At 46.4% G+C, this 13,388-nt stretch overlaps 1 protein-coding gene across 1 annotated transcript in view; it reads right to left on the bottom strand.

Annotated features, from left to right (window-relative positions):
- Positions 1-13,388, bottom strand: part of DNAH7 (dynein axonemal heavy chain 7) — a 1,092,938-nt gene that overhangs the window by 55,321 nt on the left and 1,024,229 nt on the right. The window contains exon 61 of the mRNA XM_063934143.1: positions 6,839-6,991. Coding sequence (XP_063790213.1) covers positions 6,839-6,991 — 153 coding nt within the window. The remainder of the gene's footprint in view (positions 1-6,838; positions 6,992-13,388) is intronic.

The following is a 13,388-nucleotide window of genomic DNA, read 5'->3' as shown; positions in this document are numbered from 1 at the left end:
TATGCCCAGTTGGGGTAAGAGAGCATAAATAAACAAACCTCTCAAACACTCATTCTGAAGGGTATAAAACTGTTGTGGGAGGTCGGGCATAGCACTACCAACGGGTGTGGATCATTAGATCGACAGTGTTTAGGTGGATAATGTTTAGGTCGACCACTATAGGTCGACAGTCACTAGGTCAACAGGGTTTGAAGGTCGACAGGGTTTCTAGGTCGACATGTTCTAGGACGACAGGTCAAAAGGTCAACATGAGTTTTTCATGTTTTTTTGGTGTCGTTTTCTCCGTACAGTGACCGGGAGGCACAATTAGTGCACCGTGTCCCCTCGCATGGCTCGCTTCGCTCGCCATGCTTCGGGCAAGGTGCCTCGCTCGGCTACCACTGCGCTCATCACAGGTTACCGTTCCAATCGTAGTCCACGTGGATCGTTAAGTATGAAAAAGTTCTAAAAAAGAAAAAAATAAGAATTTACTTACCGATAATTCTATTTCTCGGAGTCCGTAGTGGATGCTGGGGTTCCTGAAAGGACCATGGGGAATAGCGGCTCCGCAGGAGACAGGGCACAAAAAGTAAAGCTTTAGGATCAGGTGGTGTGCACTGGCTCCTCCCCCTATGACCCTCCTCCAAGCCTCAGTTAGGATACTGTGCCCGGACGAGCGTACACAATAAGGAAGGATTTTGAATCCCGGGTAAGACTCATACCAGCCACACCAATCACACTGTACAACCTGTGATCTGAACCCAGTTAACAGTATGATAACAGCGGAGCCTCTGAAAAGATGGCTCACAACAATAATAACCCGATTTTTGCAACTATGTACAAGTATTGCAGATAATCCGCACTTGGGATGGGCGCCCAGCATCCACTACGGACTCCGAGAAATAGAATTATCGGTAAGTAAATTCTTATTTTCTCTATCGTCCTAGTGGATGCTGGGGTTCCTGAAAGGACCATGGGGATAATACCAAAGCTCCCAAACGGGCGGGAGAGTGCGGATGACTCTGCAGTACCGAATGAGAGAACTCCAGGTCCTCCTTAGCCAGGGTATCAAATTTGTAGGATTTTACCAACGTGTTTGCCCCTGACTAAATAGCCGCTCGGCAAAGTTGTAAAGCCGAGACCCCTCGGGCAGCCGCCCAAGATAAGCCCACCTTCCTTGTGGAATGGGCATTTACATATTTTGGCTGTGGCAGGCCTGCCACAGAATGTGCAAGCTGAATTGTATTACACATCCAACTAGCAATAGTCTGCTTAGAAGCAAGAGCACCCAGTTTGTTGGGTGCATACAGGATAACAGCAAGTCAGTTTTCCTGACTCCAGCCGTCCTGGAACCTATATTTACAGGGCCCTGACAACATCTAGCAACCTGGAGTCCTCCAAGTCCCTAGTAGGCGCAAGGCACCAAAATAAGCTGGTTCAGGTGAAACACTGACACCACCTTAGGGAGAGAACTGGGGACGAGTCCGCAGCTCTGCCCTGTCCAAATGGACAACCAGATATGGGCTTTTTTGAGAAAAAAACCACCAATTTGACACTCGCCTGGTCCAGGCCAGGGCCAAGAGCATGGTCACTTTTCATGTGAGATGCTTCAAATCCACAGATTTGACTGGTTTTAAACCAATGTGATTTGAGGAATCCCAGAACTACGTTGAGATCCCACAGTGCCACTGGAGGCACAAAAGGGGGTTGTATATGCAATACTCCCTTGACAAACTTCTGGACTTCAGGAACTGAAGCCACTTCTTTCTGGAAGAAAATCGACAGGGCCGAAATTTGAACCTTAATGGACCCCAATTTGAGGCCCATAGACACTCCTGTTTGCAGGAAATGCAGGAATCGACCGAGTTGAAATTTCTTCGTGGGGCCTTTCTGGCCTCACACCACGCAACATATTTTTGCCACATGTGGTGATAATGTTGTGCGGTCACCTCCTTTCTGGCTTTGACCAGGGTAGGAATGACCTCTTCCGGAATGCCTTTTTCCCTTAGGATCCGGCGTTCCACCGCCATGCCGTCAACGCAGCTGCGGTAAGTCTTGGAACAGACATGGTACTTGCTGAAACAAGTCCCTTCTTAGCGGCAGAGGCCATAAGTCCTCTGTGAGCATCTCTTGAAGTTCCGGGTACCAAGTCCTTCTTGGCCAATCCGGAGCCATGAGTATAGTTCTTACTCCTCTACGTCTTATAAGTCTCAGTACCTTAGGTATGAGAAGCAGAGGATGGAACACATACACCGACTGGTACATCCATGGTGTTACCAGAACGTCCACAGCTATTGCCTGAGGGTCTCTTAACCTGGCGCAATACCTGTCCCGTTTTTCGTTCAGACGGGACGCCATCATGTCCACCTTTGGTATTTCCCAACGGTTTACAATCATGTGGAAAACTTCCCGATGAAGTTTCCATTCTGCCGGGTGGAGGTCGTGCCTGCTGAGGAAGTCTGCTTCCCAGTTTCCATTCCCGGAATGAAACACTGCTGACAGTGCTATCACATGATTTTCCGCCCAGCGAAAAGTCCTTGCAGTTTTTGCCATTGCCCTCCTGCTTCTTGTGCCGCCCTGTCTATTTACGTGGGCGACTGCCGTGATGTTTTTCCCACTGGATCAATACCGGCTGACCTTGAAGCAGAGGTCTTGCTAAGCTTAGAGTATTATAAATTTACCCTTAGCTCCAGTATATTTATGTGGAGAAAAGTCTCCAGACTTGATCACACTCCCTGGAAATTTTTTCCTTGTGTGACTGCTCCCCAGCCTCTCGGGCTGGCCTCCGTGGTCACCAGCATCCAATCCTGAATGCCGAATCTGCGGCCCTCTAGAAGATGAGCACTCTGTAACCACCACAGGAGAGACACCCTTGTCCTTGGATATAGGGTTATCCGCTGATGCATCTGAAGATGCGATCCGGACCATTTGTCCAGCAGATCCCACTGAAAAATTCTTGCGTGAAATCTGCCGAATGGAATTGCTTCGTAGGAAGTCACCATCTTTACCAGGACCCTTGTGCAATGATGCACTGATTTTAGGAGGTTCCTGACTAGCTCGGATAACTCCCTGGCTTTCTCTTCCGGGAGAAACACCTTTTTCTGGACTGTGTCCAGAATCATCCCTAGGCACAGCAGACTTGTCGTCGGGATCAGCTGCGATTTTGGAATATTTAGAATCCACCCGTGCTGTTGTAGCAGTATCCGAGATAGTGCTACTCCGACCTCCAACTGTTCCCTGGACTTTGCCCTTATCAGGAGATCATCCAAGTAAGGGATAATTAAGACGCCTTTTCTTCGAAGAAGAATCATCATTTCGGCCATTACCTTGGTAAAGACCCGGGGTGCCGTGGACAATCCAAACGGCAGCGTCTGAAACTGATAGTGACAGTTCTGTACCACGAACCTGAGGTACCCTTAGTGAGAAGGGCAAATTTTGGACATGGAGGTAAGCATCCCTGATGTCTCGGGACACTATATAGTCCCCTTCTTCCTGGTTCGTTATCACTGCTCTGAGTGACTCCATCTTGATTTGAACCTTTGTAAGTGTTCAAATTTTTTTAGATTTAGAATAGGTCTCACCTAGCCTTCTGGCTTCAGTACCACAATATAATGTGGAATAATACCCCTTTTCTTGTTGTAGGAGGGGTAATTTGATTATCACCTGCTGGGAATACAGCTTGTGAATTGTTTCCCATACTGCCTCCTTGTCGGAGGGAGACCTTGGTAAACCAGACTTCAGGAGCCTGCGAAGGGGAAACGTCTCGACATTCCAATCTGTACCCCTGGGATACTACATGTAGGATCCAGGGGTCCTGTACGGTCCCAGCGTCATGCTGAGAGCTTGGCAGAAGCGGTGGAACGCTTCTGTTCCTGGGAATGGGCTGCCTGCTGCAGTCTTCTTCCCTTTCCTCTATCCCTGGGCAGATATGACTCTTATAGGGACGAAAGGACTGAGGCTGAAAAGACGGTGTCTTTTTCTGCAGAGATGTGACTTAGGGTAAAAACGGTGGATTTTCCAGCAGTTGCCGTGGCCACCAGGTCCGATGGACCGACCCCAAATAACTCCTCTTCCTTTATACGGCAATACACCTTTGTGCCGTTTGGAATCTGCATCACCTGACCACTGTCGTGTCCATAAACATCTTCTGGCAGATATGGACATCGCACTTACTCTTGATGCCAGAGTGCAAATATCCCTCTGTGCATCTCGCATATATAGTAAATGCATCCTTTAAATGCTCTATAGTCAATAAAATACTGTCCCTGTCAAGGGTATCAATATTTTTAGTCAGGGAATCCGACCAAGCCACCCCAGCTCTGCACATCCAGGCTGAGGCGATCGCTGGTCGCAGTATAACACCAGTATGTGTGTATATACTTTTTATGATATTTTCCAGCCTCCTGTCAGCTGGCTCCTTGAGGACGGCCCTATCTATAGACGGTACCGCCACTTGTTTTGATAAGCGTGTGAGTGCCTTATCCACCCTAAGGGGTGTTTCCCAACGCGCCCTAACTTCTGGCGGGAAAGGGTATACCGCCCATAATTTTCTATCGGGGGGAACCCACGCATCATCACACACTTCATTTAATTTATCTGATTCAGGAAAAACTACGGTAGTTTTTTCACATCCCACATAATACCCTCTTTTGTGGTACTTGTAGTATCAGAAATATGTAACACCTCCTTCATTGCCCTTAACGTGTGGCCCTAATAAGGAATACGTTTGTTTATTCACCGTCGACACTGGATTCAGTGTCCGTGTCTGTGTCTGTGTCGACCGACTAAAGTAAACGGGCGTTTTAAAACCCCTGACGGTGTTTCTGAGACGTCTGGACCGGTACTAATTGTTTGTCGGCCGTCTCATGTCGTCAACCGACCTTGCAGCGTGTTGACATTATCACGTAATTCCCTAAATAAGCCATCCATTCCGGTGTCGACTCCCTAGAGAGTGACATCACCATTACAGGCAATTGCTCCGCCTCCTCACCAACATCGTCCTCATACATGTCGACACACACGTACCGACACACAGCACACACACAGGGAATGCTCAGATAGAGGACAGGACCCACTAGCCCTTTGGAGAGACAGAGGGAGAGTTTGCCAGCACACACCAAAAACGCTATAATTATATAGGGACAACCTTATATAAGTGTTTTCCCTTATAGCATCTTTTATATATTTCTAACGCCAAATTAGTGCCCCCCCTCTCTGTTTTAACCCTGTTTCTGTAGTGCAGTGCAGGGGAGAGCCTGGGAGCCTTCCCTCCAGCCTTTCTGTGAGGGAAAATGGCGCTGTGTGCTGAGGAGATAGGCCCCGCCCCTTTTTCGGCTGGCTCGTCTCCCGCTCTTTAATGGATTCTGGCAGGGGTTAAATATCTCCATATAGCCCCCGGAGGCTATATGTGAGGTATTTTTAGCCAAAAAAGGTTTTCATTTGCCTCCCAGGGCGCCCCCCTCCCAGCGCCCTGCACCCTCAGTGACTGCCGTGTGAAGTGTGCTGAGAGGAAATGGCGCACAGCTGCAGTGCTGTGCGCTACCTTAAGAAGACTGAGGAGTCTTCTGCCGCCGATACTGGACCTCTTCTCGTTTCAGCATCTGCAAGGGGGCCGGCGGCGAGGCTCCGGTGACCATCCAGGCTGTACCTGTGATCGTCCCTCTGGAGCTAATGTCCAGTAGCCAAAGAAGCCAATCCATCCTGCACGCAGGTGAGTTCACTTCTTCTCCCCTAAGTCCCTCGTTGCAGTGATCCTGTTGCCAGCAGGACTCACTGTAAAATAAAAAAACCTAAGCTAAACTTTTCTAAGCAGCTCTTTAGGAGAGCCACCTAGATTGCACCCTTCTCGGCCGGGCACAAAAATCTAACTGAGGCTTGGAGGAGGGTCATAGGGGGAGGAGCCAGTGCACACCACCTGATCCTAAAGCTTTACTTTTTGTGCCCTGTCTCCTGCGGAGCCGCTATTCCCCATGGTCCTTTCAGGAACCCCAGCATCCACTAGGACGATAGAGAAAATTTGAAAAACTCCTGTCGACCTTTTGACCTGTCCACCTAGAACATGTCGACCTAGAAACCCTGTCGACCTTGAAACCATGTCAACCTAGTAACTGTCGACCTAGACACTGTCGATCTTCAGACCGGATCCCCTACCGACACCTCACTGAAAGCGCTCTCCCTCCCCTCCGCTTGTGTTTTATGCACTATAGTGATTACTGTATAAATATTAGGAAATGTTTCTAATTTGTTGCTATGTCATGTTTTTATGTTATTATATGCTGTAGTAACATTTTCAATATATTACCTGTATAGATAACAGTAGTTAATTTTAATCTTGTGCACTCAGCTGGTGGTTACGCCATCAGAGATCTTCGATCTTCTCTCTTTATATACAGGGTTTGCAAAGCAGTTTTGCATAGTGAGGTGCAGCAAATTTAATCTCATTTAATTGCACTTACCAATATCTAATTAATCTTAATTTCAATACTGCGTCTGGTTTTATTTACTTCTTTTTTTAAACTGTGAATAGAACCTTGCAGAATGGACTTTTTAAAAATAGTTTTTCTCAATGTAAAACGAAAACTCAACTTGGAGGATAGTGGTTGAAAAAGTAGCGAGGAATTTCTGTATGGTCCGCACACAATGGAGAATAAATTCAGCCTAGCTGAAGGTGGCCGTAATGCTGCACACAGTGCAGAGCCCCAACAGACCAAGTGTGAAAATGTGCTTATTAGCATGTTCTTAACCTTTGAAAACTCTTTTAAAAGCAAGTGCTTATTACATGCAGCTACAAAGATTGCTGTGATTAAAGATCCATTCATGTTTAAGTAACACAAGCAATGTGGATGGCTAATTGCCTTACCTGTAGAAATGTCAGTCTTGCGAGAAAATCATTCACGTAGCTGCCAAGAGGCTTCAGACTTGGGTAAGATTTCTTCATCCACATAGCAGGAATCTTTCCTTTTAGAATGCTGATAACAACCTCTTCTAGGTCAGCAGACATAACCACCAAGCCCTGGTTAATAGATAACATAACACAAGTTCTAAAAAGTTCTGTCTTGGAACATTACTACTAAACATCTGATCAAATAATCTCCTTAATTGTTATGACAAATTCTGTCAGGCGGATGTGAACCTTTCCAGAACAGCAGCCTTTACTATGGAACTCCCAACATTCATCTGTCTGCTTTTTTAACAAAAAATAAACTTTTGTCAAGTTTAATGTATTTATGAAGATTGAAAATGTATTGGAGCATATTTATTACATGGCTACAAATTGGAAAGGGAAATGTCACTGAAATGAATTGAAATAATGACTATCATTTCATTAATTGCAAACTTCTGCACATTATAGGTTATTAATGTTTTGTTGCTACAATGAAATGCCCATTTTCAGAGCCAAAGCATGCTGATGCTGACTGAAATCCTAGCAGATATTCACCTTTTCGGACATATGGGGTCATTCCAATTAGCTGCGATGATCTTGCGGGTGCAAGTCATCACGGCAGCAGCCGCACTTTACAGCAGCCCGAATTTGCACAAAAGTGTTCACCATCCCATAGAGGTCCGAGCAATTTTGAGCGAATCCAGGCTGCGGAAGGTGCGAGATAAGGTACCGTTGCCAGCGTTTAAACACTGCGGCAATGGCACTTTGCACCCTTCACAGCTAATTGGATTGACATAGAATATTTTTGTATCTGGAAATTGTAATCGCTGATTAGTATGGCTCACAGTATGACTCCATCACTAGAAGAATCAGTCACACACTAGAGTGTATACTGAATGTACTTTATTATTTTCTGTACTATATTATGCTATGTATCTGTTAAGCACCTTGAGTCCTGTTGGAGAAAGAGCGCTATATAAATAAAATTATTTTTATTATTATTATTATTATTATTATTAAATGCTGACCTTGCCCTTTCTGAGTTCCTATATGCTTCTACCTCCAAATATTTCTTCTGTATCTCTAGCAGAGAACCAGTGTGGCTTTCGTAATAATTATATTATTATTAAACAAGTTCCTGACTCTATGAATACAAAGAGAAACAAAGGAAGTACCTACAGTATGTTGTGTAATGGCTAGTCTGTATGCCGTGCAGAACCCACTTCCAGCATACAGCTGAATTACATAGAACACACAGGATCACTTATACACAAATTTAGTTTTTTTAGCATATGCTGTATGTATATAGGCCCTCATTCCGAGTTGATCGGTCGCAAGGCGATTTTAGCAGAGTTGCTCACGCTAAGCCTACGCCTACTGGGAGTGTATCTTAGCTTCTTAAAATTGCGACCGATGTATTCGCAATATTGCGATTACAAACTACTTAGCAGTTTCAGAGTAGCTTCAGACTTACTCGGCATCTGCGATCAGTTCAGTGCTTGTCGTTCCTGGTTTGACGTCACAAACACACCCAGCGTTCGCCCAGACACTCCCCCGTTTCCCCGGCCACTCCTGCGTTTTTTCCGGAAACGGTAGCGTTTTTTCCCGCACGCCCATAAAACGGCCTGTTTCCGCCCAGTAACACCCATTTCCTGTCAATCACATTACGATCGCCGGAGCGATGAAAAAGCCGTGAGTAAAAATACTATCTCCATTGTAAAATTACTTGGCGCAGTCGCAGTGCGAATATTGCGCATGCGTACTAAGCGGAATTTCACTGCGATGCGATGAAAAATACCGAGCGAACGACTCGGAATGAGGGCCATAGTTTTTATTTCTGTGAATAATAGGGTCTTTTCAAAGGCATTGCACTATCTGTGGCACTTTGCCTTCTATTTGAGTCAGACGCAACTTGGCGAGATCTGTCTTTCTGTGAAATAGGGTATTTCAGGGCGGGAACTTGGTGGCGGCAAAGTGATCGCACAGAACCACCCTGACTTGTGTGAGTGGGCATGTATCAAAACCTCAGTGTGATTAGAAGTACGGGAAAGGGCATCTAGCATGGGGCGCAGATACTAATGATGACAGTTACAGCAACAATGACAGTAAGCTCTCACGAGTAGGGCCCTCATCCCTCATGTGCCTTTCCTTCTCTTTCTTAAACCATCTTCTACTACATACTCCCTTCGACGGTACCAAAGTCCTCGGATTTCTGCCACCCTAATACTTATTTCAGTGTTGTCGGCTTATGCAGATATGGTTATAAACCCTGTACTTGTCCTATATTGTCTTGAACTGCAAGTCACTTTTTTCTTGTTTTGCTTATTTGTTTAATCGCATTAGCAGTAGTAAAACAGGCTTTCGCAAGCTGCCAGCAACTGCAGCCACTTTGCATGAGAATCAGCTCCTATGTATCATCATTAGGACTATATGTGTCAAAAGATATCAAATTATTTAGCTACTAACATGAAGATTGTGTTGCGATGTAGTTAAATGGTTAATCACTATGTGCTGTCTATTAACTGTGTGTTATTGTGCATGACTCATCTGTCTAAATAATATCACATTCTAAGTGTAAATATTATTCATCAAACTTAAAGGCCAGACTGTCTAGACTCCAGGTGCAAGACTTGTTTACATGCCTCTATAAAAGTATCTGCATGTGCACAAGTCTGTCACTGTGTTATTGAAGTGCCAGAGTGCTGTACGGCTGTACAGTACTTAGCCCAAGAGCAATTTATACCTTATTGTATTGACTGCTTATTGTATTGTCTTCTATGATGTGTATCCTGTTATATTCAATAAAATATACTGTGGTTTGAAATCAATGCACGGACTAACCTCCTTGCTTACATCCACACCTACCAATTTGTAGGCATCTGCCAAGAGATGGAAGTTGATTATCCAACAAGCCAAATTTCTATACCGCATTGTATGCATAGTAATTTCTCTATCGTCCTAGTGGATGCTGGGGTTCCTGAAAGGACCATGGGGAATAGCGGCTCCGCAGGAGACAGGGCACAAAAAGTAAAGCTTTAGGATCAGGTGGTGTGCACTGGCTCCTCCCCCTATGACCCTCCTCCAAGCCTCAGTTAGATTTTTGTGCCCGGCCGAGAAGGGTGCAATCTAGGTGGCTCTCCTAAAGAGCTGCTTAGAAAAGTTTAGCTTAGGTTTTTTATTTTACAGTGAGTCCTGCTGGCAACAGGATCACTGCAACGAGGGACTTAGGGGAGAAGAAGTGAACTCACCTGCGTGCAGGATGGATTGGCTTCTTGGCTACTGGACATTAGCTCCAGAGGGACGATCACAGGTACAGCCTGGATGGTCACCGGAGCCTCGCCGCCGGCCCCCTTGCAGATGCTGAAACGAGAAGAGGTCCAGAATCGGCGGCAGAAGACTCCTCAGTCTTCTTAAGGTAGCGCACAGCACTGCAGCTGTGCGCCATTTTCCTCTCAGCACACTTCACACGGCAGTCACTGAGGGTGCAGGGCGCTGGGAGGGGGGCGCCCTGGGAGGCAAATGAAAACCTTTTTTGGCTAAAAATACCTCACATATAGCCTCCGGGGGCTATATGGAGATATTTAACCCCTGCCAGAATCCGTTAAGAGCGGGAGACGAGGCCGCCGAAAAAGGGGCGGGGCCTATCTCCTCAGCACACAGCGCCATTTTCCCTCACAGAAAGGCTGGAGGGAAGGCTCCCAGGCTCTCCCCTGCACTGCACTACAGAAACAGGGTTAAAACAGAGAGGGGGGGCACTAATTTGGCGTTAGAAATATATAAAAAAGATGCTATAAGGGAAAACACTTATATAAGGTTGTCCCTATATAATTATAGCGTTTTTGGTGTGTGCTGGCAAACTCTCCCTCTGTCTCTCCAAAGGGCTAGTGGGTCCTGTCCTCTATCAGAGCATTCCCTGTGTGTGTGCTGTGTGTCGGTACGTGTGTGTCGACATGTATGAGGACGATGTTGGTGAGGAGGCGGAGCAATTGCCTGTAATGGTGATGTCACTCTCTAGGGAGTCGACACCGGAATGGATGGCTTATTTAGGGAATTACGTGATAATGTCAACACGCGCCAAGGTCGGTTGACGACATGAGACGGCCGACAAACGATTAGTACCGGTCCAGACGTCTCAAAAACACCGTCAGGGGTTTTAAAACGCCCGTTTACTTTAGTCGGTCGACACAGACACAGACAGGGACACTGAATCCAGTGTCGACGGTGAATAAACAAACGTATTCCTTATTAGGGCCACACGTTAAGGGCAATGAAGGAGGTGTTACATATTCTGATACTACAAGTACCACAAAAGAGGGTATTATGTGGGATGTGAAAAAACTACCGTAGTTTTTCCTGAATCAGATAAATTAAATGAAGTGTGTGATGATGCGTGGGTTCCCCCCGATAGAAAATATGGGCGGTATACCCTTTCCCGCCAGAAGTTAGGGCGCGTTGGGAAACACCCCTTAGGGTGGATAAGGCGCTCACACGCTTATCAGAACAAGTGGCGGTACCGTCTATAGATAGGACCGTCCTCAAGGAGCCAGCTGACAGGAGGCTGGAAAAATATCATAAAAAGTATATACACACATACTGGTGTTATACTGCGACCAGCGATCGCCTCAGCCTGGATGTGCAGAGCTGGGGTGGCTTGGTCGGATTCCCTGACTAAAAATATTGATACCCTTGACAGGGACAGTATTTTATTGACTATAGAGCATTTAAAGGATGTATTTCTATATATGCGAGATGCACAGAGGGATATTTGCACTCTGGCATCAAGAGTAAGTGCGATGTCCATATCTGCCAGAAGATGTTTATGGACACGACAGTGGTCAGGTGATGCAGATATTGCCGTATAAAGGAAGAGGAGTTATTTGGGGTCGGTCCATCGGACCTGGTGGCCACGGCAACTGCTGGAAAATCCACCCTTTTTACCCTAAGTCACATCTCTGCAGAAAAAGACACCGTCTTTTCAGCTTCAGTCCTTTCGTCCCTATAAGTGTCATATCTGCCCAGGGATAGAGGAAAGGGAAGAAGACTGCAGCAGGCAGCCCATTCCCAGGAACAGAAGCGTTCCACCGCTTCTGACAAGCTCGCAGCATGACACTGAGACCATACAGGACCCCTGGATCCTACAAGTAGTATCCCAGGGGTACAGTTTGGAATGTCGAGACGTTTCCCCTGCGCAGGCTCCTGAAGGCTGCTTTACCAAGGTCTCCCTCCGACAAGGAGGCAGTATGGGAAAAAATTCACGAGCTGTATTCCCAGCAGGTGATAATTAAATTACCCCTCCTACAACAAGAAAAGGGGTATTATTCCACACTATATTGTGGTACTGAAGCCAGAAGGCTAGGTGAGACCTATTCTAAATCTAAAAAAATTTGAACACTTACAAAGGTTCAAATCAAGATGGAGTCACTCAGAGCAGTGATAACGAACCGGGAAGAAGGGGACTATCTGGTGTCCCGAGACATCAGGGATGCTTACCTCCATGTCCCAAATTTGCCCTTATCACTAAGGGTACCTCAGGTTCGTGGTACAGAACTGTCACTATCAGTTTCAGACGCTGCCGTTTGGATTGTCTACGGCACCCCGGGTCTTTACCAAGGTAATGGCCGAAATGATGGTTCTTCTTCGAAGAAAAGGCGTCTTTATTATCCCTTACTTGGACGATCTCCTGATAAGGGCAAAGTCCAGGGAACAGTTGGAGGTCGGAGTAGCACTATCTCGGATACTGTTACAACAGCAGGGGTGGATTCTAAAGATTCCAAAATCGCAGCTGATCCCGACAACAAGTCTCCTGTGCTTAGGGATGATTCTAGACACAGTCCAGAAAAAGGTGTTTCTCCCGGAAGAGAAAGCCAGGGAGTTATCCGAGCTAGTCAGGAACCTCCTAAAATCAGTGCATCATTGCACAAGGGCCATGGTAAAAAAATGGTGACTTCCTTCGAAGCAATTCCAGTCGGCAGATTTCATGCAAGAACTTTTCAGTGGGATCTGCTGGACAAATGGTCCGGATCGCATCTTCAGATGCATCAGCGGATAACCCTATATCCAAGGACAAGGGTGTCTCTCCTGTGGTGGTTACAGAGTGCTCATCTTCTAGAGGGCCGCAGATTCGGCATTCAGTTTTGGATGTTGGTGACCACGGAGGCCAGCCCGAGAGGCTGGGGAGCAGTCACACAAGGAAAAAATTTCCAGGGAGTGTGATCAAGTCTGGAGATTTTTCTCCACATAAATATAGCTAAGGGTAAATTTATAATGCTCTAAGCTTAGCAAGACCTCTGCTTCAAGGTCAGCCGGTATTGATCCAGTGGGATAAAACATCACGGCAGTCGCCCACGTAAATAGACAGGGCGGCACAAGAAGCAGGAGGGCAGTGGCAAAAACTGCAAGGACTTTTCGCTGGGCGGAAAATCATGTGATAGCACTGTCAGCAGTGTTTCATTCCGGGAATGGAAACTGGGAAGCAGACTTCCTCAGTAGGCACGACCTCCACCCGGCAGAGTGGGAACTTCATGGG

Source organism: Pseudophryne corroboree, chromosome 7 (genome assembly GCF_028390025.1).
Source record: "Pseudophryne corroboree isolate aPseCor3 chromosome 7, aPseCor3.hap2, whole genome shotgun sequence".
Lineage (NCBI taxonomy): Eukaryota > Metazoa > Chordata > Amphibia > Anura > Myobatrachidae > Pseudophryne > Pseudophryne corroboree.
The sequence above is the reverse complement of the archived record's forward strand: the minus strand, read 5'-3'. Positions and strand labels throughout refer to the sequence as shown.